Below are 25,833 nucleotides of genomic sequence, written 5' to 3'. Positions count from 1 at the left end.
CGACACCTTGCAACCGAGGTGCACTGGGGGACGGCGGGGCTAAGGGGTACTTGGGCTGCCAGCGGCGTGTATGGGTGGTCTGAGGTGGGTTAATATTTCGTAACGAATCATCTGAAGACTGTAGCCGCGAAGTGACGTGAACAGGGGAGGCTGGGGTGGGTTAACGCACGTCCCAGTGACACACCCGCCGTCCCCGCTGTGCGACAGCATAATTGACGAAGGGGGACGTTGTAAGCGATACTCGGTTGCTAGGCGTTACATGGGGCTGTGGCACCATCCCGTGGCGACACTGCAAACTTTGAATACCTGTGCTCCAACCAGTCCAAGGTGACAACGCAGCAATCAAAGTTTTTAAAATTTAAATGCTCCAACAATCTAAATATAAAGACGTTTAGGATACGAAAACTTACAAGGCTACCAAATGCCGACAGAAACGTTTTCTAGGTTTCAGAAAATTAGAACTACTTCCACGCTTGCACTTTCGGTTGCTTTAGCAGTCTACGGACCACTGCAAGTCAGGAATAGTAGGACAGGCTCCTACCACAAAGCCGTTGACTCTTCCTACTTTAGTAGAGCGAACGCTAGGGAGGAGGGGAGTGGAAAGAAGGAAACCTCCAATCATGACGAGCAGAGGGCTTCGTGAGAGGGGCTTGTCCCGCTATTCTTAACCTGCAAAAAAACCATGCATTCGACCTTCTACTATTCTGGAGAGCATCTGAGTCGGCAAGGGCGCGGCACCTTGATGGAGGCAAGCAGGGCCTGGTAGCGGGCGTTGCACTGGGACATCTGAGCCCTGACGAGCTCCACCCCAGAAACCTGGAGCAGGCAGTGGGCCTCGTCGATGAAGCTGTCCACGCTCTTCTGCTGCTCCGTGATGCGAGTGCGAAGCTCCTGCAGGGAGGCAGCGGGGAGCGCAATAATTGCGTAAGCGGTGATTGAGGAACCCGCGGCAGGAAAGTTTCCACATCCAAGCTACGGGAAAAGGGATGCACGCTCCATTCGTGACGTTACATCTGTCTGTGGCGCCACATCTGTTTGTGACGTTATATGTAGAGATGTCACATCTGTCCATAACGTTATATCAGTCTGTGATGTTATACCTGTCCATGATGTTATACCGATCCGTGACGTTACATCTCTCTGTGACGTTGCATCCGCTCGTGACACCTCTTTTCGTGGTGTTGTATCGGACCGTGATGTTGATCTTGTTTGTGATGTTGATCTCGTTCATAACGTTACATCTGTCCGCGATATTAATCTCGTTGGTGACCTTACATCTGTCCATAAAATTTCATCCCTCCTTGATATTAATCTTGTCCTTGGCATTACATCTGTCTCTGACGTTAATCTCTTCCATAACGTGTCCCATCTCGAGCCGAGCAAAAGCACGATCTATGCTAAAACTCCAAATGAAACGAAAGTCGGCATGGTTGCCACACACCCACCTTCCCCCTGGCGGAGAGTTCCTCCTTCTCGCCGAGGCCGGAGGGCAGCTGTGGGCTGCGCAGCTCGGCCTCGGTGTCGGCCAGCCACTGGGTGAGGGCGGCCAGGTGTCCCTCGTAGGCGCCCCACTGCTGCAGCGTGTTCTCCAGGTTGCGGCGTGCCTCTTGTAGAGAGGCCAGCGTCTTGCCCAGCTGCTCCTGGAGCCCCTGCAGCTCCCGGGAAAGCAGGGCCTGGCCCTGGGGGGAGCTGCCCGCGGACACCGCCTCGCTCTGCTCACGGACGGATGTCAGGAGGGCCTCCCCTTCCTTGCTCTTCTCGGCCAGCTCCTGCGGGGGCAACGCGTTGACTGACGCCTTGGTCGATTCTTGTCGCAGCCTCAAAGGTACGGGGGTGAGAACGTAAGACGAACAGTCGAGTAGAAAGAGAACGAAGATCGGGACCTTTTTCTGCGTATGCTCAACATTTGTGCTCATCGGAGATTAGCATGCCACTCAAAATATGTACAAAAGGGGCTTGTTTCCCTCTCCCCCCCCCCGGGGGTTCCATAGCACTGCGTGGAACTTCTGAGATGCAGTACAGTGTCCCCAACACGATACTCTGCTTCAATTCGAGTACAAGCATAGCAGAAGCTACAATGGCAAACTCTGGACTTTCAGCATTCCTACTGATCATGCATGCTTGTGCGGTGAAAGCATTGTTCAGGGTGACATACTCGTGCTTGTAGCTTTGACTTTGCTGACACATAAAGTGAAACTAACTTTAGCTCCCATCAGTTTGTTGTTTAATCAAAACAATGGCTGGATATTAGTCATGTGCGAATAGTAGATTTCGAGCTCGAAGCAAATTCAAAGCGAATTTGAAGTGAATAGAGATTTTGGCTGAATATTTTCAAATGGAATACTGAATAGTTTCTCAGACCTTTTCATTACTGCACCATGCTTAATTTAAACGAATGCCCAAATAAACTCACGAAGGTGGCAGCCATGCTTGCACTTATTCATTTCTAACCTAGGTAATTTTAATCCAATTAAATTTACAAATTGCAGCCTTAGAAAGTTCAATACCTACACAGGGATAGCAAAAATAAATATGACACATTTGACATAACACCAAATCTAGAGACGCCCAGCTATACCTTATCAAGGAGATCTATAAATCTTCTTGCTATTTGCAGATAAAAATCTTAAATCTAGAATTTGAGAAAAGAAGGAAAGACATTCATGAATAATGGATGCAGGTTGTCAGGACATCTCTGCCTAGCATGTACTTTTACATATTAGCCACAGTTTAATTTTGAAAATTTTAATGTAGTGTAAATATCAACGTTCACAAAGGTCCAGTCTCTTTTTAAATACACCAGACACATGCATGCAATATCTTGCTTTGAAAGCGTGCTTTTTCCCAGAGCATGCAACTGCAATATTTGTAGTTTTCAAAGTGATGATTGCGGTGGGCTTATCCCGTTGAGCATGCTTCATTTCGAGCACTAGTGCGCTGTGGAAAAGCAACACCCATGGAAGCAAGATCTGCAAGTGTTGCTTCTCTGCAACGCATCGATGCTCCGTAAGAAGTGCCCTCAGTGGGGCTAACCCACCATGATCAACACTTCGAAAAACATGAATATCGCAGTTCGTCACAAAGCAAATATCGAATAATATGTTATTCAAAACTACTATTAAAAATTTTAATATTCTCGCAACGCTAATGGACGGAACTTCTGTAATATGCCAAAAGAGAGCTCAGCTCTAAAATAGAGTCAACGTTTGACTTCTCTCAAATATTTTCTATTCTTAGAGAAATGCCAGATGTCCCACTGTGCCAAAAATCGCGTGGTGATGTGATTTTAGACTTCTTTCAGGAACGAAATGGATCCGCCAATAAATGATTCAACGAAACCAAACTTGCAATGTATAGCTCTGGACAATGCATTTGTGCAATCTGACACGGAGCTAGGTTCCAAGGACAAGCGACCGTGAACGGGTGGCGGTGTCTGTGCCGTGGCTCACCGCCAGCAGTGCCAGGCGTCCCTGGATGGCCTTCTTCTCCCCCGTTGTGTCCTTGTGCTCCTGCAGCTGGTCCTGGAAGCCCTGGAGCCAGTCCTGGAAGGCAGCCACCCGGTCCACGAGCGCCTGGTGTGCGTCCACCGCTGACACCAGCTGGCCAGCAAGGTCCTGTAATAAGTGGAAAATCCCTTCCTAAGAGCTCCTCGACATGAAATCACACACTGCACTGTCAGGTTCAAATAAAGCCTGTCCTTCATTTCTTGCTTCTTCCTCTTCTGTGGGTGCCACAAGCATGAGTGAAATGCCTGTTGTCTTGATGTCACGAGCGTGAGCAGAACATTCGTCGTCTGGGTGTCACATACACTGTGCCGCTTTGTTCTTGACAGCACATTGCGTAACACACTAGTCAATGAGTAATGCTTGCGTTACACAAGCATTTCGAAGGCCTATTGAAGCTAGGGAATCAACATTTGTCATGGGTATTGTAAAATTCGAGCTGATCTGTCAGTGGCCTCGTTATTATGCCGTCTAGGGCACCATGTTGAGAAGCTGTAATAAGCAGTTTTTCTTCCAAAGTCAGTCAAAGTCAAAGTCAGCAATAAACAATTCTGTACACTGTCCAGCTAACTGATCCATGAAGAAATCAGTTTGGCACATATAACTGCCTTTAAGGCTACGGCACCAAAATAGGCACTCTAAAGAAATTATTAACCACAAAAAAAAAAAATGTGTGACAAAGTATTCCTAAGATTCAACTTTTAGTTCATGGATACACAAAGGTAAATGATGATATTACTTACACATGTCATTACGACAGAAAATTTTTAATTTAAAACTTATCACACACTTACACACCTCGCCTCTGTTAATGTTGGTAAAACAACAATTCTTCACATATTCACTGTTATATAACCATATCTTGAAGCTACATTTTTATTTTTTATTTTAAGAGGTGTTTAGAAAATTAGCACGAATTTCACGAGTCTTATAAACAGTGTCACTGACACTGTTTGAAAGAAACAGTTTCAGTGTACTTGGGGAGAGGCATGTAGATGCTTCAGGGACAACTTGCCTGGGACCTTGTACAAAGCTCCTTGAAGGCGTTCTTGGTGCTCTGCACGTGGTCCCCGAGCACATCCTTGCCAGTGGTACTGGAGAGCTGCTCTGCACGCTCGCACATGCCATCCACCGCCGGTTGGTGGGACAGGATGTCTTGGTGCACAACCTGCACGTTTGAGTATAGCTCATCAGTTGCCACAACTCCTCCCTCACACGCAAAAAGTTAGACAAATTCACAACAAAAGATATTTAAATGGCTTTCGATCTTTTGGACAACACTGGGAAACACAAAAATTTGCAGCGTGTTTTGAGCCCGCCCAACCATTAAGGGAAATATTTTTGCAGCGGCAAGGGTGCATATATACCAACAATAAACCATGATGACCAAAGCTGCTCTGCTAGTTCAGAAGATAGGGTACCAGATCACTGAGCGAGAAGTCAGTGGTATGGTTCCAGCCGGGGGGGACATGGTCTTTTGTAACGATAACTCATACCGCACAGGTGTCCCGCATGGCATGTTATGAATGTAACGTGATATGTGGGACGTCAGGTACTAACAACGACATTAAGTATTAGGAGCACAAGTAGGGCCCACCTTGTGTGTCTGGAGCTGGGCCTTCTTCTCCTGGAGGGTGGCCCTGGGCTGTGCGCAGCTGTCCAGGGCTGCGTTGACGTCCCCGATCCACTGCTTGAGCTGGTCCTGGCTCTGGGAGAGCCCCGACAGCTGTTGAAGACGCTGTTCCAGCTGGGACAGGGCCTCCGAGGACCGGTCCAGCAGGGACTGCCAGCGGCCCCGGACGTGCCTGCCAGACACGGTGGACGTCCGTTGGCACGCGACGGATCGTAACGGCATGGGCAGTCACGCAAGGATGTGGCACACTGACGTCATGTCACGTGACTTAACGGTGGCAGGGGGATTGGTTGCAGAGCGAGCACACCACTACTCGGAGCACATGGAGCGAAAATATGCACTGCGGAACCAAAGGATCCTGGGATTAACCCCCACCCCTACCCGCTTCGATCCGAATGAGTGCCGTACCGGTGTGCGGCCGCGAATCACTAGTGCATGATGCACGTTAAACACGTCAGGCTGGCAGTGGTACTGCACCAGATAAATTTCTTATCCGCAGCATAAACCAGTCCTGCCATATCTCAAAGGAAGACTAATCTCACGCTGTCTAATCACAAAAGTCAATTTTATTAATTTTTTTTTTTTACATATTGGTGTTGTTTGACATTACAGTGTCATGCAAAGTTATGGTGTCATGATGCCACACCATCACATGACCCCATACTTCACGTAAAAAGGTGGTGTCACGTGACGTCACAATGTCACGTGATGTCGCAGTGTCACGTGAAAACCATCCATATATTGTTGCTGCCGTAAAAGCTAGTACCAAGAAACATGCGAATGTAAAGCCAAGCATCGTCGACGCTGACCTGAGCTGTTGGCGGATGGCTTCCCTGCCGTCGGGTGCCGTGTGGGAGTACAGACGTTCGCCCGTCTCCACCAGCTCCTCCATGCTGCTGCTCCGCTGGGCCAGCCGGTCACTCAGGTTCTGTTCGTGGGAGCACGCCAAGGCAAAACCATACCATAAAGAAAGCGACCGAGGCAACGGCAACATGTCTTATGCCCCGCTTTAATTTCTCTTGGAACATCAATGAATTGCCCAGTGTCCCGTAAACTATATGTAAGTGGGTAATACCATATTCTCCAGGGTACGAGTCGCGGTTTCCTTCCCAAACGTTTGCCGGTGCGTCTTATGTAATACTGCAACTTATATTCATTCATTTTCTTTGTAAGTATGGATTTTAGCTGTGCAAGACGTAGGCCTCAACAACATTTACGACAATGCAGCCACGGCAGAGGACTCGTCGATGGCCCGCTTTTCTGGAGGTTCGAAGATGGTTCGAAGTTTGGCGGCATAGGTCTGTGGCTAGAGCGACTGGTGCACCGGCCTCACAAATGAGTGCAACTTTATAAGCCGGAAAAGATGGTACCTAAAGCACTAAGTACCTAGCAGGTCCATCTCATACTTCAGAGAAAGCTTTAAAGAGCTTTGACTACATGCATGGGGTCTTTCAAAGGAGTGATCCACAAGTTCTCAGCAGCGCTTAAATGAACTGTGCGTTGGAGAATGCAGAAGCTTGCAGGGACTTAAGGTACAGCTGGTGATAGATGACAAGGATAAAAAAAAGGGGGTGCACTTTTAACGTGGGAGGGCACAGGAATGTAGAAAAGCCTCGAACTTTGGGGGTACAGTGCTACACGCACGGCTGTACGAGCTGCCAAACATTGATAGCCGCTATGAACGTCTGCTTGTGACGATTCGAGCCCTTCATCCAGACAAGCAACGAGCAAGAACACAACAGACCTAACCGAAAGGAGCCCTAGTACTGATGAATGTAAAACGCAAAAGCTTTGGCCGAAAATGGTACCCTAATCAAAAGTGAGCATGATGTTGATGACGGCCGCAGGTTTTACAATGTACTAGCAATAAAAAAAAGTGAAAAAAATTTATTTATAAAATTTTTATAAAATATTGTAGCCTGGTGCTGGCCTGGATAAAGTATAGATTTATTGATATAAAATTAAACCCCATGCTGCTAAAAAAAAGATCTGATGAGTCTTGGTAACAAATTTGCCACCAACAACAAACTTTTACCTAAGTGCTCTGCAATGCTTAGAGTAGATGGCCACAAGCATCGAGGATACCAACTTTTTCCTATCCAACTTTAAAATCGGGCCTGAATATAAAGTTTTCGTACGAGTGTTTTCTAAAAGCTGTGGGTGAGCCATCTCCCAGGATATCGTGAGCTCAGAAAAAGAGCCCACCTCCAATTTTCCTTTCTGCTGATGCGTCGAGGGCAAGTCGGTCTTGACCACAAGGATCTGGTCTAGTTCGGCTTCCGGCTCTTCCAGCCAGGCTTCCAGGTCGGCCAGGAGCGCATCAAAGGCTTCGTGCTGCTTGGCCAGTTTCTCCCATTTGACCACCGCTTCCTGGAAGCACAATTCAATAAAAAGTTTGTTTGCTTCGTCATGATGACAGAGACCGGGAAACGCAGAATGTGTCCCGCACGCTGCACGGGCCAATATATAAATATATCGCATGTGACGTTGCAGTGTCAGGTGAAGTCGAGGTGTCACATAATGCCATGGTGTCACGTCTCTACGTCACCTGACGTCACGGTATTGCGTGACATCACGGTGCCAAGTGGTGTCAAGGCGTCATGCAACGTAATCCACTTATAATGACAACGAGAAAACCCAAAATTTCAATCGTTATAACCGATTATCATTGTATCTGGACTAGAACCTGATTGTTTCCAGACTAGAAACTCTAGAAACTAATCGTTATAAGCAGTACATCGTTATATGTGGTATCGTTATAAGCGGATCACACTGTATCAGGTGCTGTGGCATCAGAATGTCACACGACGTCACGGTGCCACTTTACATCATGATGACACGTGATGCTACGAGACACTGTGATATTTTGCAGAGAAATTTGCCCGCTCCATTCAACAGGGAAATTCCCCAGGCACGACGACCCACGGGAAACACGCCTGGAAGTTCACTGCGAAACCAACAGCTGTAGCCGTAAAAAGAAGAGCACCTTGATGCTGTTCCTGAGCAGGTGGTAGCGGCTGCGCAGCTTGTCCATGCGGGGAGCCAGGACAGTGTCTGCCGGGACTGCCTGGACACCCTTGGACAGCGACGTAAAGTCTTCCTCCTTGGAGAGCACCTCTTGCTCCATCGTCTGTAGGGAGTGTTAAAATATGTGAATATTGTCAGTTTTGGTTTACGTTAGTTTCGATTTGAAGGCAATCATCATCATCATCAACATACAATGAAGACGGAATAAAAGATGGCGTTTCATGGCTAGCAGCGTGTTCTCTCTCGTATTGGGCAGCGCGGAAAAGGTAACAGTGCCCAGTGCAAAGCCCATGGTTTAACAAACTAATCGTTCTGCTGTCAATCAGGCTAATCTTAGTGACTCCAATCCACAAGAACTATTCAAATGGTGCTCCTAAGCAAGACCTGCCTTGAGAGCTTCGTGCTGGCGGCGTTTGGCCGCGGCCGACGCCTGCAGGGGCAGGTCCTGGGAGCGGGCCTTCTGGGCGGCCAGCCAGCGCTCCATTTCGTCCAGGGTGTCCGTGGCCCGGCTCCAGCGGGCGAGCAACTCGGAGGCCTGGTCGTGGCCGCTCCGACACTGCTCCAGCAGGGCCTCCCACTGAGCTCGAGCTCCCGCGAGCTGCTCCTGCAGGGCGCCGTGCCCCGAGGGACAAGTGCCTGGCAGCACTCGCTTCTGCAGGGCCTCTTCCAGGTGCTCCAGCTTGGTACGGGCCTCTTGCTCACTCTCCAGCAGCAGCTACGAGAGCAGAAAGAACAAACTGGTCGCTCGAGAAACTTGCGAGTGCAAACTATGGTGCCTGGAAAGCATCGCCAGTAGGCGCCCTTGAAAGCGGTATCTCTATTTCCACCCGAAGACGTCACAAAAGTGTCGTACCATTGCCAGTCATGACAGGCAAAATCCGACGGTCTCTCTCGTAGCCTTGCTACGGCGTGACCAGCACAGACACGAGTTAGCGAGTTGCAGAAAGGGTTGTCACGTAAAGCTATCGCCGAGAAATTCACCGCCCCCGTACCGAGAAAGACGCCGTCCTGGACTTGAGGGCCTCCATGTCACCCTGTTCCACGGGACCGTCCACCGTGACCTTGAGAGTGCTGACCCAGTCGAGGAACCGCTCGAGGCTCTGCTGGTAGGCCTCGTGCTCGCTCACGCGCTGCTCGCACTGGGCAATGTTGTTCTGCGGAGATGCGTGGACGAGACGTGAGAGCCTAGGTAGTCATTCTCCATACTAACGTACGACTGCTGTGTAAACAACCAGATGGACACTGAAATTTACCTTGATCTTATGGAAAAGGTCGGTATACACAGAATCTGTTTCCACGGCATTCTTTATGGCTTATGGTAGACTTTGGAGTTATTATTTTTCTTACAACATTCTATAGCGTGTTATTTTTCCATCTTCCTGTGACGTCAAATCACGTGATGGTCGCAAGACACGGTCAGGCGGTTGCTCACGCGCTTCCTGCCCTCGAGAAAGATTGAATTTGTACACGCCGCAAGGCTCCTTCCTAGCACGGTGGTAGACTGCAGGGCTCAAAAAAGTGGGGCCGTGGGTTCGATTCCCAATGGGGCGTGTTTAAAGTTTTGTTTTTCATCTAAATTTATTGCTATTTCTACCGAATTAGGTATGCATTCTTCTGTACACATTTTCTGTTGAAGTACCTGTTACACGTTTTGCAACGGTATCCGTGGGATTCCAGCCCCTTAACATTCAGTGTTAAAACTGCCATTGGGCACCTTCCCTCAAGGGGTTCAATCTGGGATTGTCAAGTCAAGGGGACTGTTACAAATTTACGAGAGGGGCTCCGGGGGGAGCTGTATATTGGAGGTTCGAGTGCTTTGTGTAGCAAATTCTGGGGGGGGGCTGTTGAGGTGTGTGAATAAATCACCGCCCTCACCTTAGTCCTGGAGCAGAGGGCTTCGTAGTCAGCAACCAGGGCATCCACCTGACTCGTTGTCATAGTTTCTTTGAGCTCCTGACTCTTCTTCTGCAGCTTGGAGACAACGGGCTGATGAGAAGTCACGTCTTGGGAGAGAGCCTGCGGGAAAAAAAAAGGACGCCGGGTTGCTACGTGCCAGACTAAATAAATACTCGAAGACGTCTTTCAGAAACGGAGGAACGCACCCTAATGTTTTGGAGCTGTAGCTGCTTCTCGGCTAGATTTGGCCGCAGCTCCACCTCGGCTCCGATGACGGAGTTCATGTCGGACAACCATGACGCCACTCGGCCGCAGCTGTCCAGAGGAAATGTTGGCTTGTGACAAAAGTTGAAGAGCTCTCTCTCCCCGTTCCTGGCACTCTCTCCCATGGCCTTGTCACAGTGCAACCAACACGAGGAGCGAGCAAGGTACCAAGCAGGGTTCTCATATAAAACTTAGACATAAAACAACCCCTGACAGCAAGCAAGCAAAGAAAGAAACGCGCACGAAAAGCCTCAAATTTGAGACTTTCCACGTGTGTGCGTCGTCTTTTGCTTAGCTGCAGTGTCGGGGTCGCGTTATGCATAATCTTTACCGGCTTGCTTGTGCCCCGACTTTCTGTTCATTTGTATAGTGTTATCGCTTCGAAACCCGTACCTGTCCTGAAAACCGCTCCAGGCCATGAGGGAGGACTCGAGCCCCTTGACGAGGGCGGTGTGCTTGTCCCAGGCGGCGTCCCAGGCGTCCCGCAGGCCTCTCGTCTCCATGCGCACCTGGTCCCTGCTCTCCACGCTCAGCGACAGGTACATGGCCTCCCCGTTGTCCGCCACCGAGTTGAGGAGGGCCTGGCCGTGGGGCTTCTGCTTGTGGAGCTCCTGTGGGGAGAGTAGTAGGTCTCTTTTAAAGCACAGAGTTGTTCACAGTTTGAAAAAGAGGAAGATGAATTAGATTATTGAAAAGGCGGAAAGGTTGATCAATCTGAATGATGCTAGCTTGGTAACAGTACAACATACTTTTTTCGAGTAATGAGCGTCGGCTGGGGGATTGCCTGCAAACTACAAATGGAGGGCAGCCCAGCATGCCTCCACTCACCATTACAGATTGGTATTGTGCCATTCTATAGGTTTTCATTGCTTAGCCTTATAGGCTATACTTCGGATGCTAAAAATAAATAGTTAAAAAGGACGAAATACATGCAAAAATAGGGGCTGACAATGTTGGTCAAGCAAGACGGCGTGTTCAAAAAATGGTGACAGCGGGAAGCAAGGGTAAGGGACAGTCTGTGGACATGTGGAGAGGCTTACACAAAAAAAACGTCCATTTGGCTACATTGAAGTGAATAATTTTGCTATAATGTAACTTTTTATAATAGCTTGAGATTTCTCTACAGCAAGCCCAAAACAATAATACAACCAATTTTATTCAATTTGAAACAAATTTTAAACATCATGCAACAGTAATGAGTTTTTAAATTAATGATGACTTAAATAAACCAAACATAATACAAAGAGGCCATTTTGCTTTGTTTGTCAAAACGACTTCAACTTTACAATATTTTGGCTCGAAATCAAAGGATAAAGCTTTTCACGGGTGGGTCCAAACTTGTTTGCGGCATACCTGAAGTCGCTTGAGGTGGTCCTCCAGCGCTTTCCGCTCTCCCGGCGTCTCCTTGCATCCCTCGAGTGCTGCCTCCATCTTCGCCAGCCAGTCTTGCAGCTCCCGTTTGGCACGCTCGAAAGCTTCCTGGGTCCTCTGCAGCTGCTCTAGCTGGGCCAATGCACCCTTGACAAAGAAAGAGCCGGTCGCACAGTCTGTTTGGGTCACAATTTGGATGATAGACGGACTTGCGCCATCTATCATCGGGAGCATAAGCACCAGGCCTTTCATTTTCTAGCTTTACGCTAGATGGCTAGACTTCTTTCTGCTTTGTGTTTTCTGAACAGGCGGAAGTTCGCACGCGCGGTCATGCACTGTCTATCGTGGCAGTTTTTTTCCGTTCTCATTTTACGGAAAATATCTTAGCGATTCAGGTGACGGTGAAAGTGATCTTAGAGGAGACGACTACCCTGAAGAGAAACCTGAAAGTTTCTGCGATAAATCCTCGGGGAATTGTTGTGACAGTTCTAAGAACGAGAATAATGAAAAGAGCCTTACGGACACTGCCGTTTCTCAAAGATGGACATCCTACAAGGATGCACGCCAAGATTCCGAAACTCCTCGTACAGTCCAAGATCGCCCATTTTCATTTGTTTTTCACGGACGCTTTGATGACAGATTTAATTTCCAACCACCGAGTGATTGCGTTGTTTTAGGGTAAAATGATATTGGCCCAACGGGCCAACAGGCTGAAAGGTCACACGACCCCGAGAGGTTAAAGTCCATAGTGCAATTGCGATTATGTGGTGACTGCACGCGAGTACGCAAACGGGGGAGAAGCAAGGATCGAGCCCAGAATAGTCCCACACCACGAGCTGCACAGCGCCGACACGCTCGGCTGCCTGTCCCGTTCGTTTCACAATTGCGACATGGAAGACGACTTCTTCTCAAACACGTCTGACGGTCTTCTTTCGGGCCTCTCGCGGAGCAAAGAACCGGGTTGACCCGGCTTGGTGCCGCGGCATGGGCAAAACAGAGAGACTCGAGGAGAGCCTTGCTTGCCTGGAGCACGGAGTCCAGATGGAGCACCCGGGCCGACAGCTGGGACACCTGGCCGGGAACCTGCGTCTCCGGAACCTGGGCCGTAACGCTCGCCGCCGTCGTCTGCAGTTGCTGTAGGCCGTCCTTGTGGCTCTGCACCTCCCTCAGCAATGCCTGCGAACAACAGGAACTGCTCAAAAAAGGCCTAGTTGGTACTGAGTCATAGAAAACAGAGTGCACAAGAAAAACACAAACGAAAGGGAGACACATATAACAGATGAGCGTTTGTCTACCGTATGTGTCTTCCTTTGGTCCGTTTTTTCGTATGGTCTGTTCTATAAACAAAAAAAAATTATTATATTCTAAGAAAGGTTTTGATGAACAGAACAGATAGCCCATCACAGTGCTTCTCAAAATGGGGTCCAGGGACCCTTTGAGGTCCCCGAAGGCCTTTTAAAAATCCACAAAGCTCTTGACCGTCGGTCAAACTGAGCAATGAAATGTATTTTTCATCGATGCCGGCTGTTTCACAAAGCAAAACAGATCAAACCATGTGCGTCGAATGAGGACGGTTGCTCTTTGTTTCAAAGCTACAAGGTTGGCCTGAACTCAGTTAGTTTTCCTTATTTACCATTTTGTCACTGTAATCATCAAGTAACCCCTTCCCATCCCGGTGGATGGGGTACCTTATCACTTTTGCCGATTTAGAAGGGGCACCTGAATGATGTACTGGGTGGGCTAAATATTGTGAGGTAGGTTCTTCAAAGCAACCATAAACATGACAGATGCTGCAACAAAAAACAGAGAGTTCATTAGGAGTGTCTAAAACGCCAAAGGATCTTTAGTAGGCACCAGATCTCCCGAGTCATACGCCACCAGTACCCCAGGAATTAGTCGAAATTACGACCTTTCAAACGAGGGTTCGTAAGCTGGCACATTTTCTTAGGATGACCGAACATTCTGCATAGTCAATCCTTTCTTATGATGAAGGCCAAAACCTACAAGATCCAGATTGCAATTAAAGCCCACATGAATGAATGTGATGACCCCAGAATAACAGCTCTCTGTAAAGATCACCCTGAGAAAACTTTTTGCTAGAGTTTACACTTAGAGAGCAGCAACCTTTCTAGGTCCTGCGGAGCTCACTCAAGAGAAATTACCGGTTTCAGATGTTCGACAAGAGCTAGCTCTAGGAAAAGCACCAATGAAAGCAGCTGGTACGAGCCATCAACAAAGGCAGGTTGTTCACCTTTCAAAAAATTTTTTCTATCCCAGAAATTGCAACACGCCACCTACCTTGAGGTTAGCCAGTTGTTCTGAGACCAGTGGAAGATCCACTTGTCGGGCGGCCTCGCTCTTGGCGCGCGACTCCGCGTCCCTCAGCCAATCGGAGAGGCTCTCCAAGAGCCCTTCCAGGTGCTGCCATTGACCCAGGCCGCGTTGAAGTGACTCACGGGTCTGGGCCAGGGCAGACGTGAACGCGCACCACTCCGACGCCATGCGGCTGCACTCGTCCTGGAGCGGAGCCACGCGCTCTGGAGGACACGCCTGACTCAACAGGGATGCCGCGTTGCGGTACTGGTCGTTGCGCTTCTCTCCCTGTTCCAGCGTGGACTCCAGCTCCTGCAAATGCAACAAGACTTTGTGGAAGATACTCTCGGTGCAGTGAGTGACATTGTTAGAAGAAAGAGTGGTGCTACCATCTTGTCAAAGCTGACTTGTACGGGTTAGCCTCCAACAGTGAACTTTAAAGGTCCCATTGCACAATGGGAGCCTCTTTGTCGTGCAATAAAAGTGGGGAATACAGTGTAGACCGCATATAACGTATGTCTCGGGAGTCGCGGAAATCCGCACTATAAGCAGTACCGCACTATAACCAAAACATCAATTTTTCAGGCCAAAATACATGCCATGAGACAACTTACCTTTGTAAAAGAATTTATTTTATGTTAGATGAAAAAATAAGCTTAGTTTGAGGAAAGTCTTTATTTCAATAGACTAGCACAGTTATGTCTCAAGTGTGTCACACATTTTAAAAGAAATTAGCGGCTTTTGCCTGGCGCAGCCTTTTAACGGCGTCGCGGGTTGCGGACGGACGTTGCGAGCGTTCAGGATTGCTAACCCTAATCACTTTTCTCCGAAGATGAAAACGCGTGAAAATTCGCATCCTTCATACGGTACGCGCCAGTAATACCTTGAACTTGAGCACACGCATGAAATGCGCCAAATAAGAAATCCGGGCGATGTTCGAGGACACAAATGCTTAGAAATCACCACTGTAGTCAAAGTAAACAAACACGACAACACGGGCGTTTCTGCCGTCTTGAGAGCGCTGCCACGACATCGCCGCACGAGTAGGTGGATCTTCCCTTCTAGTACGTGCTGGGTTATCATAGCGACACACAACGAAAATTCACAGTCAAGGATAGCGCTTTTACGCAGAACGATGAGATGCACGCCGTCTACGACGACGATCACAACCGACGCCATGTTTGCGGAATAGAAGCAGCCGGCCCGCCGGCCCGCGACCGGCATGCAACGCGCGCGAACACTTCTCCTCGACCTGCGATTGGTCTGTCGTTGCGGTTGTTTGTTTCTTTGTTTCCAACGCAGCGGAGGGATGCACGCACGTGAACGACTCGTGCGTGCGTCCCTCCGTTGCTATGGCAACTGAAGCCTCTCTCTTCGCTTCTCCCCACGTTTTTGAGCAACCTCCTTGCCCCGCGAGTGCAGTTTGCGGCTCGCGCCGTCAGCGCCGTTATCTAGTGTCGCACAGGGAAGCGAGCTCGCTGCTCCGGTCGTCGGCGCGGTCGGCGGGCTGTGCCAAAAACCGCACTATAACCGGTATTTCCATTCGCGCGCCTGCATTTTAAGCGGTATGTAATTACATGGAGTTCTATGGGAGGTGAACCGGTGGTTTAAAAAAAACGCGTTATACCCGGTCCTGCACTATAAGCGGTTACGTTGTAAGTGGTCTATACTGTATCAAGCTTTGCGTGTTGGAACTGACTATGCAATGTTCTTTGAACCTGTATTTTCTTTGCACAAGAGTTTGTGCAAAGAAGATGCCAGTGTGGGAGCACCATGGAAACTACAATACTACTTTGACACTGTGGAAACGACAGTGCAAAAACACTGCAGAAACTACAGCACACCAACTGTACAGACACTACAGCACTGAACATTGCAGAAACCACATTCCCCCCCAGCACTGTGGAAACCACAGTACCCCAACACTGGAAACAACAGCACTTCGACACTGCGGAAACTACAGTCCACCAACATTCTGGAAACTACAGTGCACTGAGACTGAGATATAACTACAGTGCTCTAACACTGTGGAAACTACAGTGCTCTAGCTGTCATTGCGGAAACGACAGGGCTCGACACTGTGAAAACTAGAGCGATCCAAAACTGAAAAACTACAGTGCACCGACACTGTGGAAACTACAACACTCCAATGATGTGGAAACTACAGTGCTCTGACACTCTGGAAACTACAGCGCTGACACTGTGGAAAGTAGTGCTCCAACACTGTGAAAACTACAGTGCTCTGACACTGCAGAAACTATGTTGTCTCAGCTCTGCAAAATCTACATTGCTCTGAAACTGTGAAAACTACATTGCTCCGACACTTTGCAAGCTACAGTGCTCCTACACTGTAAAAACAACAGAATAGGCACAACATACTTGCAGGGTGACCAGGCGCGCCTCCAGACCAAAGCGGTCGCCGTTGGCAGAACCGTCGGTGCCCCCGCTGCACCAGGCCAGCTTGTCGTTGGCTGTGGACAGCCAGTGCTGCAGTTCCGTCAGTGCCCCCTGATGGTGGCGCTCCAGCACTGAAAGCAGGGCTGCTGCAGCTCTCGCAGCTTGGCTCTTGGTTGCTTCCAGCCTGGAAGAGATCCCCCGCTTCAACACAAAGATGTCTGCACTTAATGGCCGGTTGTCAAAAAAGTTTTGATCCAAAAGTTTAGATTGTTGCTTGTTTTCCGTGCAACATACATATGAAACCACACCACAAATCGTTTCTATAATACACCAAAGCCAGAGTTTAGTTGCCCTCTTTCCCAACAACCATGGGATATTGAAGCATAACAGGGTTGTCCACAAAGTACTTTATTGTGTCTCAAAAAATATCAGTCCCAAATGAACCTGAATTGATCGCTTAAAAAAGATTTGCACACTAGTGCATGCAGAAAAATCAATTGTATCTTCACTCAATGCATAAAGTCAGGTGACACAGAACATGCAGCAGAAGGAAGCATAAATTCCTATGAAAAAACTGTGAGTGCGCAGGTGAGCTGGTGCATGTTGATCATAATGTAGAAAACCCGAGACTGTGGTAAAAGCAAGGAAACGGAGTCGAAGAAGAAAGATAGGGGAAAAGAATGTCTCAAACTCAGCTACTGCGTTTATTTCCTTTCTTCTTCGACTCCGTTTCCTTGCTTTTACCACAGTCTCGGGTTTTCTACATTATGATAAATTTCTATCCTTACAATTAATCGTACTATCATTCTTACAAAATAATTATTATTTAGCGGGGCTTACTAAATGTAGCGAAATCTAGCGGGATGTAAAACCACTAACTTAGGAACCATGTGATGTTTTCTTTGCGACGCTCTTTTATGACATTATGCTCATCTCATAGAAACCAGCCCTATAATGCTCTGCGTGTAAAGTAGTTTGAGTGGACGCATCTTCCGTATCAATCTTTTCTCCGAGACCTAAATGTCCACAATTTCCGAAGCTGTTGTAACTCGTGATGAGGGAGAGTGGGCCCACCTTGTCTTGAGTTTCTCGAGCTCCCTCTGCAGATGGCGTACCTCCAGGTCCGGCTGGCTCTTGGTCAGCTGACTGAGCTTGTCCTCGACCACCATCAGGCCCACGTTAGAGTTCAGGGCTTCCTCCAGTTTCTGCACATTTTCACGAATCATCCAGGATGAAATGCATTGTAGTTTGAATGCTGCCAGACATTGTTTTAGTTCCATACACGTTGTTAACAATATTAATAATAATAATAATCTTTCTTTGAACCAAGGAGGGTTGGGGTCTGTTGCAACGAAGATATGCAGGGCTCCAAATTGGACACTCGGCAAGAGAGTAGGCAAGATCGTCGACCACCGTGATGGGACAGCACTACACTTTGACTGGCCAACACCCAGGTCAAGCGTTGCGCTGGCCGATCACAGCAGTTCGAGACCCCACCAAATTCCTCGACCAGTGCCCACCTTTTGAGCCCAAGGGGAAGCTTTGCCTCCAGCGGGCACTGGCCAACATTCCAAGGTAAATAAACAGACAGACAGGCGATTTGATGCCATAACTTTTAAAGTCCATGCAAAGAAGTGACAGCGACAGCTGTTATTTTGTGCAATAAAGCACTTTTACGCATACATACACTCTTTATTTAGTGTCTCACACACGACACAGCCTTGTGGTCACTGAAGTACATGGGAACACGATGCACATGTGAGTCAACATCCCTGTCAAGGGCGTAACGCCAGTTCACACGCACACACCAGCACAACCTCAGTGCTATTAGTCAGTGCTGGAAAAGGTGCTGAACTCGACGAAAAGCGCTAACTTCACATGGTCTATAAGCGATACAGTGCTGCATCGGTGCCAAGTTTCGTCCAAGTCGGCACTATATTAGCACTGTTCCTAGCGTTGATTTGGCGCTGCAATGTACGTGTGAGCCGGGCTTAAATTGAGCCAGGAGCCGTTACAAATGGCGGGTTGCTTTCCATCTCATAGTACATGCAAATTGTGTTCCGTGACGAGGAGTATCTAGTGGCCTCCCTCACCGACCATTAAAGACAAGGCCGTCCAGCAAGAGTCAAATGTGCGTGCTTTGCCTAGCGTCGTGGTGCAGTGCATGCGCGAGTGCACGTGAAGCAAAGTCCTGGCACGACGCCAACGCCGTGAGTGTACCTGGTAAATTCCTATACCGGCCATTGTTTGAAAAAATTCTGATTCGATGGCATAATGACTGCATTTAACGACCATTATTTCGCGTCTCACCTTCGGCCCCGTGGTCGAGCGTTGGGCACGCAATCTTGGATTCGCGGGTTCAATACTCCGATGATGTTCGAAATTTCGTTCTTTCCTCTCAATTTATCCACTCGCCACTCTCGTATTTGCGAGTTTTCATTTCCATAACTTACCTAGGAGTCACCCAGTTGGTGCCAGGGGCACTTGTCATGCATGGGCACAATGCCTTTCCCTGCTCACTCGCACATTGAGCGGCGCTGTGACCCAAATGCAACAAATACTATCCCTATCGCTCTCCAGTGCATGTGCACTCGTTTCGTACGACAGAACAAAATTTTCCCGGAAGATCTACTGGATTTTAAGAGGAGCACTTGCCCTGCAGTCGTCGAGTCGCTGCAGCAGGATGTCGTCCGAGCCGGCGGTGTTGTCGCAGCGGGAGAGAGCGTCCTTCTGCTGCCGCAGCCAGTCAGAGAAGCGCTGCATCTCTGAGCGCACGTCCTCCTCCTGCTGTTCCACGTGGCCCAGCAGGGTGCGCAGCTGCTCCACCAGGTCCCCGGCCTCCTCGAAGCGGGACTGCGTCTCGCTCTGCACCGCCTCCAGGGTGGCCGACATGCCCAGCGTCTCCAGCTGCTCCACAAACTGACGGAAGAGGTTCTGCTGTGTCTCCACCTCCGTCTGCGTCGAAAGAAGAGTAAAGGAAGAAATGATGCTGGTTGCCATTACCGATAATGGTCTTCAAGGTCGACTACAACCCGAGAAACTGGGAGATCGGAACCAGCAATCATCAGTTTGGCGGAGAACGAAAAGGAACTAGTACCACGTGGGCGAAAGGGATCGTTGGCACTTCGAAGGGACCACATTAATTGCTTTCCTAACCTCTGAGTAAAGAGTAACAAATTAAGAGCATGAATTTGCTTTAAAAGTGTTATCAAGAAGTCAATACGCATGCAAGAAGGTGGCTACAAAGTCTCATCTAGAGTTGTAACCAACCAATACCAATTAGGTAGACGTTCATGTCTAGACAGCGTAAGGCCGGTCTGCCTTTGGGGTATAGCGACACTGGTTTTTACTCTAGGTTGTTCAACGTGACCCATTCTCAAAAATTACAAAACTGACTTTAAAAAAAATCACAAAATTTAAATGCGAGCATGCCTAAGGAATGCATTAAAACTTAAAAGCATTTGGTTTCGAGTCAAATCGACGAACACGACGCCTAGATGGCGTACATACCTGGTACCGATCGAGGACGGCGCGAGCTTGGTCGCCCTGCGACAAATGCTGCAGCGCGTTACGCATGGCCTCGCAGATGTCCTCCAGCCAGGCCTCGACCTCCTCCCGCGCCGTCTCCACCTGTCGCCAGAGCGCCAGGTCATTATCCAGCTGGTGGACACGGGTTTGCAGCTTCTCAGTGGTCTCGGTCCAGCGCTTCTCTCGGGACTCCAGGTCCTTTTTCAGCTGGGCACCAGCGACGGAGAGTCCCTCGAGCGCTTCCGTCTTCTCCACCAGCTCCTGCGTCTTGCGCCGGTAAGAGTCCAGGACGGGTTGGTGGGAACGGACCTCTTCCTGGTGAACCTGGCGGGACAAAGACGCGGAGTGGTTACAGATTGGTTGCGCAGAGATGACCACGCCAGCTAAGAACTTCTGTCTCTATTGGAAAGCACCGAAGCCCAATGACCTTAGGCTTGTCTTCACTTGGGGTGTGGTCAGTATCGGATAGTATTTTGATGGTTCTTGTTGGTTTCCTAAGACCAGTTGATAGCTGCAATGATATCAATGATATTCATTACTTTGCCATTTATATTTGGAATCCCAGAAGACTCTTCTACAATAGCTCTACCTAGAAAGCACAAGTAGCGATAAAAATTAAATAAAGAGCTGCAGCTTGACACATTGTGTAGTTCAAGAGGGGAATTCGGTCAATAAAATCACGAAAAATTTATAATGTGTGCATTCACCCATTCATCTAGGATCCAAATTAGAATGCCAATTGAAAAAACAAAAACACAGTCTCCCTTAAGGGGGGACACTACCCAAAAAAGTAAATTTTTTAACCACTTGTCTGACTTAAATGACATTTACAGGGCTTGTTTCTGTTGATTTTGAGAACATTTCTGCCAAATTTTGTTAACCTGGGTGAAGTACAAAAAAAAATTGCAAATGTTTAAAGATGAAAGTGGGCGTGTCTGCGTAGGAAAACTATCGTTTCGAAAATACTTATAAATTTCTCGTTTTCATGTGTTATATTGCTTTAGGACAGACCAGAGCAGATAGCTATGGAGCTATATTTCTACATTATACCTTTTCATGACAAAAAGCCACATAAACTCAGAAACTGTATCTTAGATTTCCATTCTTTGTCCAAAGTTTTCATTCCTGAGCATGAAAAATGACAAAAATAAAAAAATACAAGCTCACAGCTATCTTCCCCTTTAAATTTCACTCTAGAAGAACTCATAAAAATGAATCCAAGTTATGTAATAACAAAACAGGTTTTCCTAAAATGAAATTTATCCCAAAAAGCGGAACGGAGAAAAATGAGTTCGAAGTGTTCCAGCCCCTGCCTTTTCTTTAGCATCGGAGGACCGAAAATAATTTATAAAAAATTAACTATGCAGTGTAAACTAATGAAACTTTCTGAGAATACTCTCTAGGTACTGGTGGAGGTAAATATGACATTTTTTTAAAATCTACATTTTTTGCCGAAAATTTTTTTTCTGGGTAGTGTCCCCCCTTAACCCTTTGGGGTTATCTGTCAGGTGTCTCCCGAAAAATAAATATTCCCGTTCTGGGCAAGTGTGAGGGCCCCCCAACAGGCCTATTTCTGCTTTGCGGCCAAGCGTAGGGCGCCTCAAAACTTGTGCCATCTCTTATCGGGTATGTAAACTATACATATTTAGTTTTTTGTCGCTCCAACAAGTGATGTAAAAGGTGCGACACATTTTTTTTCTTAATACGCATAAGCGGGCACTTCGCATATGCTTTAAAGGTGTTCGAGATGGCAGCCTTTACTCCGTCCGTGTTTTAAGGACTGTGTACTATGCAGGTTGTGCAGTCTGCAGTGACATGGAAGTCAGAGGGCAAAGACATGACACTGTTTTCTTGAACCTCGGCATTTGCTTTGAAAAGTATCGTACACTGCACAAATACCGCTAGCATAGTTCACTAATTCACATGAAAACGTTCAGGACAATGCAGAGTTATTTCCAGCTGAACATATTGATCATAGTATATTAAACAGTTGAAATTCAGGTCACTTATCGATTTAATATTTTTCCGCTTAAGCTAATTCTGACTAGAAGGGCCTACAAGGGGAAAACTCACATGACCCCAAAAGGTATGTCAATCACTCTAGCTTCAAACTACTGAAATAAAAATTTAAGAGTAAATTGTTTGCACAAATAACCTATTAGAATATGTCGTGTTTGTATTTCAGGGTGCTCAACAATGCACTGCCAAGGCTGCACTGTTAACCATAGCCCAAGGGAAGTACTATAATTATTGCTTAGAGCAGTTATTTCGGTATTTCTTTCGAGGTGTTTCGATTTCTGAAAAAAATATGCGAGACCCATTTGGGCATTCTCACCCCAAGCTTCTGAGCCATGGCCGTGAGGGAGTCTCCGTCCTGAGGAGTTGTTGCATCCCGGAGTGCAGCCTCGACCCCGTCCAGAACCTTGTCAATCTCACTCTGCATCGGTGATAAAAGTCACATTAAACGGCAATTAGATATAGCTACACAAGCCGTAGCACCGGAAGGTCTTTACAAAAATCTGTCCTAATAGCTAGTTGAGCTGCTGAGATAGACATTCCTAGAGCAATTCCTTAGAAATGCATAAAAAAAATGGGTTACTGGGACGTCCAAAGAAAAAACAGGACAAGAGCCACGGAATGTTCTTACAGTTCGGAAACTTCTAAGCTAACTTTCAGAATGAGTTTCAGCACTGCAGTCAACAGTTCCAAAATGGTGTCCCTCCGCAATCGAATTCAATAGGGGCGGGCAAAGCAGGTGCAGCCTACTCGCCAGTGGGCCGCATACTTTTGCAGACGAGTAGATTACGAGCTATATAATATAAAGATACCTTGGGCAGAAACCAACATGTTTATGACTTTCCGACCAATCACAACTCATGAGCTGTTCAAACCTTTAACATAAAGGCTTTAGTGTGCTTCTTTCTGACCCGGCTTCCAGATAGCCAACATCTGCCCACAACAAAGCGCAGTGGCTCGAGTTTAACTTCAGTTGGACGATCCTGAATACGGTACGTTGAGAAGCTCGAGTGGCTCTATTTTAGACCCTCTAACAATCATTGGGCACTGAGTAACCAAAGTCGCAGATGCGTGGAGATTACACCACTACAGACTGCAGACAGGTCATGTGCACCACATCAAACACCACCCAGGATAATCAAAGCTTGTGAACAGTCTGCTCTACCTCAACACAACATCGTCACACTCCGATGTCACCAACTCGGCATTTGGGCCCAAACCCGGGGCCCGGCCCCAGGCCCAACCAAACGCTGAAGGAGCACTCCCGTCCAGTCTCTGTCCCGCATGTTCGATCTCAATGTGATGAGGTCGGAATGCCAGTCTACGCGAGCTCCGACGATTCTAGGTCAGCGGTTCTCAAATGGGAATCCGCAGAACCATTGGCGTCCCTGAAGGCCAGTCAAGCCAAGCAATAAAACTTTTCTTTTCTTTTAGTGACGCTGGCTGTCTTTTGAAGCTAAACAGACCAAACCATGTGCGCCGAGTGAGTAGAATTGATTATTCTCCGTTTGAGAGCATCAAAGTTGGTTTGCATGCCCTTTTGTCACTGTATACCCACAGTGACCCTTTTGTCACTCTAATCATCCAATACCCACCGCACCTCCACCCCGGCAGATGGGGTCCCCCATCAGTTATGCCAATCCAGAAGGGGTGCATGAATGATCGGTGGTCGAGAACCACCGTTCAGCATGACGTTGCCCTAGCCAGGATTTGGATCCACCCAATAGGAGCGTTTGAGCCGCTCAAAGGCTCATACATCTGCGGATGTTTCTATGAAGAACTGTCGCCCTGTGTAGTACCTCGAGTCGGCGGCAGTCGAGCCACAGCGTGTGGGTGCAGGTGAGCAGACGGTGGGTGCGGGTGGTCTCCGAGGAGAGGGACTCCCAGTCGGAGGCCAAGGATCCGAGAGGGCCCTGGACGCGGGGGAAGCACGACGCGTCCGCCTCGATCAGCGAGCGCCCCAGCTGCTGCGTCGCTTCCTGGGCTCCCTGCTCCCTGGTCAGCGTCTGCTGCAACTCCTACGAATAAAGAGATCGTAGATGTCTACGGAGTGTCGAAACTTATTTCGTCCGGGACAGGGCCGGGACAGAGGGGGGCACGTGAGAAGAATCGAGGCTCAGCGACGAGTGGACGATACCCGACAGTTTGTAATGTGAATGTTTCTACGTAAACATAAATAAGACACACGCTAACAAACAATTGCGCATAGCACTGGAGTACTGAAACAATGTACAGGATGTCCTCGAGAAAAACTCAAAAACAAATGCACACCATTTTTTTTTTTTTTTTTTTGCTGCAGAAATAAACTGTGCCTCGCCAAATACACCAACCCTGCCCAGATGCATTGTAGTGCTAGCACTCCAGAGCAGATGCCGAAATTTCGGAACTAACCATTATCCTATTAAAAACTTATAAATGATCTACTGAAAATTTCAATGAAAAAATGGGGCATGTTCTGGGCGTCTGATGCCATTCAGTTCCACGCATTCGTGCACTCTGTCGGCCCCCATTTTCTTATCAAATATTCTAAAAGATTGCTCGTAACTTTTGAATAAGACAACGGTAAATTCTAAAACTTTGGCATCTGGTCGGGACCACTCAAGCTACATTTGGGGGGAGACTGAGCGTTCAGCAATGCGCAGTTTATTTTCGCGGTGAAAGGAACACCGCAAAATTTTTTTTCGGGTCCCACCTCGTATTTCTAGAAATCTAAAATTTAACCGCGGTGATGTGTGAAAGAGGACCCGAACGAAAAGAGTTGACGCGCAAAAAGGAAAGCGGTGCAAACGTTCGACCGACCTCGAGCTCCTTGACGACGGCTGCCACGGCCTCCGGGCTGCCCGTCTGTGGCCTCAGGCGCTTGAGCTTCTCCGAGCAACTCTCGATGAACTGCTTGCAGGACTCCAGCTTCGTGTTGAACTGGTCCCACTGGTCTTCTAGGTTGCTCGCTTCCTGCTGCTTCTGCTCAAGCACCTGTTCCAGCTGCCAGAAACAAAAATAGAGAGAGTTATTACGAATTAAGAAATACTATGACAGTATGCAACTCTTTATCAATGCACTTTTATACCAGAAAAAAAAAATATTCTGTATGTATGGGCACTGAACTTTTTCCCATATTTCAACATCCCCCTATGCCACCTCTTTTATAAGAAATCTCACCAGAAAATAGCGTCTAATGTTTGAAGTTTACTTGGTAAGAACACGAAAGAATTTGAGTGCACGAGATCATTTCAATTACACCTAAAAATGTCTTTCAAAGTTCTAAGATAAAGGCTGACAATAATAATCCCTGGAGAAAGGGAACAAAGAGGACAAAGGACAAACACAATTCTCCAAACCTTTGTCCTTTGTCCCCTTCTCTAGGGATTATTATTGTCATTCTTATCAAGTTCGCTTGAACCTTTTCATTAATTGCAAAGATAAAGGCCTCCTATTACAAAGAGTGGGAACCGTTGATTGACGTTAAAGGTTCGAGGGACGGTTGAGAAAATTTGGATCTTGGAGAACCTCAAAGAAAAAAAACCACCAGAGTCCCTAGGAACCCGGTCTGAGAACCCACGACTCAGAACGTCCGTTCACACAAGCTGCGTAGCGTGGCCGGGCAACGCAAATCCGCCCCACCTTGTCCAGATGGTCCCGCAGCTTGTCCGCCTGACCCTTCAGGCTGGTCACTTCGTTGGTGCTGCTGTCCCTGAAGGTGATTTCCACCTCCACGGCCAGCTCGTCCGTGCTGGCGGCTTCGGGCAGCTTCTGCTTCAGCTGGGAGGCCAGGCTCCTGGCATCCGTCGAGGCCCCGTCCAGGCTGTCCGGCCTGGCACGCTGCGACTCCGCGTGCTGTTGCAGCAGCCTCACCTGCATTCGTCAAGTTGCCTCACTGTAGAATTG

At 48.0% G+C, this 25,833-nt stretch overlaps 3 protein-coding genes across 3 annotated transcripts in view; all 3 read right to left on the bottom strand.

Moving 5' to 3' along the window:
* Window positions 1–8,200, bottom strand: part of LOC120847712 (nesprin-1) — a 28,614-nt gene extending 20,414 nt beyond the window's left edge. The window contains exons 1-8 of the mRNA XM_040504240.2: window positions 8,123–8,200; window positions 7,342–7,506; window positions 5,946–6,064; window positions 5,101–5,308; window positions 4,519–4,671; window positions 3,450–3,614; window positions 1,446–1,769; window positions 739–891 (exon numbers count right to left, since the gene is read on the bottom strand). Coding sequence (XP_040360174.1) covers window positions 739–891; window positions 1,446–1,769; window positions 3,450–3,614; window positions 4,519–4,671; window positions 5,101–5,308; window positions 5,946–6,064; window positions 7,342–7,506; window positions 8,123–8,170 — 1,335 coding nt within the window. The 5' untranslated portion in view covers window positions 8,171–8,200. The remainder of the gene's footprint in view (window positions 1–738; window positions 892–1,445; window positions 1,770–3,449; window positions 3,615–4,518; window positions 4,672–5,100; window positions 5,309–5,945; window positions 6,065–7,341; window positions 7,507–8,122) is intronic.
* Window positions 8,201–8,536: 336 nt separating this feature from the next.
* LOC120847714 (nesprin-1) lies at window positions 8,537–11,946 on the bottom strand. Its single transcript, XM_040219581.2, has 6 exons — window positions 11,677–11,946; window positions 10,717–10,934; window positions 10,266–10,374; window positions 10,039–10,179; window positions 9,156–9,317; window positions 8,537–8,878 (listed from the first exon to the last, which is right to left on the bottom strand). The coding sequence occupies exons 1-6, from the start codon at window positions 11,944–11,946 to the stop codon at window positions 8,537–8,539; spliced, it is 1,242 nt and encodes a 413-aa protein (XP_040075515.2).
* A 625-nt stretch (window positions 11,947–12,571) lies between these two features.
* On the bottom strand, window positions 12,572–25,806 carry LOC120847715 (nesprin-1). Its single transcript, XM_040219582.3, has 11 exons — window positions 25,570–25,806; window positions 24,748–24,930; window positions 23,748–23,966; window positions 22,268–22,369; window positions 19,915–20,256; window positions 19,060–19,359; window positions 17,479–17,609; window positions 16,387–16,588; window positions 13,993–14,319; window positions 12,718–12,870; window positions 12,572–12,634 (listed from the first exon to the last, which is right to left on the bottom strand). Exons 1-11 carry the CDS (start codon window positions 25,804–25,806, stop codon window positions 12,572–12,574), a joined length of 2,259 nt encoding a protein of 752 aa, XP_040075516.3.
* Between the last annotated feature and the right edge of the window lie 27 nt (window positions 25,807–25,833).

Source organism: Ixodes scapularis, unplaced genomic scaffold, assembly GCF_016920785.2.
Source record: "Ixodes scapularis isolate PalLabHiFi unplaced genomic scaffold, ASM1692078v2 PGA_scaffold10__122_contigs__length_95168666, whole genome shotgun sequence".
NCBI classification, from domain to species: domain Eukaryota; kingdom Metazoa; phylum Arthropoda; class Arachnida; order Ixodida; family Ixodidae; genus Ixodes; species Ixodes scapularis.
Note: the sequence above shows the minus strand (reverse complement) of the source record. Positions and strands in the feature narration are given on the sequence as shown.

Excerpts from the sequence above, each read along its gene's own strand:
- LOC120847714 (XM_040219581.2), bottom strand. The coding sequence starts at position 11,946 with ATGAAAGGCCTGGTGCTTATGCTCCCGATGATAGATGGCGCAAGTCCG. Across the intron at positions 10,180-10,265 it reads TACAGCTCCAAAACATTAGG|GCTCTCTCCCAAGACGTGAC; the intron begins GTGCGTTCCTCC and ends TTTTTCCCGCAG. Across the intron at positions 8,879-9,155 it reads CCAGGACGGCGTCTTTCTCG|CTGCTGCTGGAGAGTGAGCA; the intron begins GTACGGGGGCGG and ends CTGCTCTCGTAG.
- LOC120847715 (XM_040219582.3), bottom strand. The coding sequence starts at position 25,806 with ATGCAGGTGAGGCTGCTGCAACAGCACGCGGAGTCGCAGCGTGCCAGG. Across the intron at positions 24,931-25,569 it reads TGCGGGACCATCTGGACAAG|CTGGAACAGGTGCTTGAGCA; the intron begins GTGGGGCGGATT and ends TGTTTCTGGCAG. Across the intron at positions 16,589-17,478 it reads CTCGAGAAACTCAAGACAAG|GCTGGAAGCAACCAAGAGCC; the intron begins GTGGGCCCACTC and ends GATCTCTTCCAG.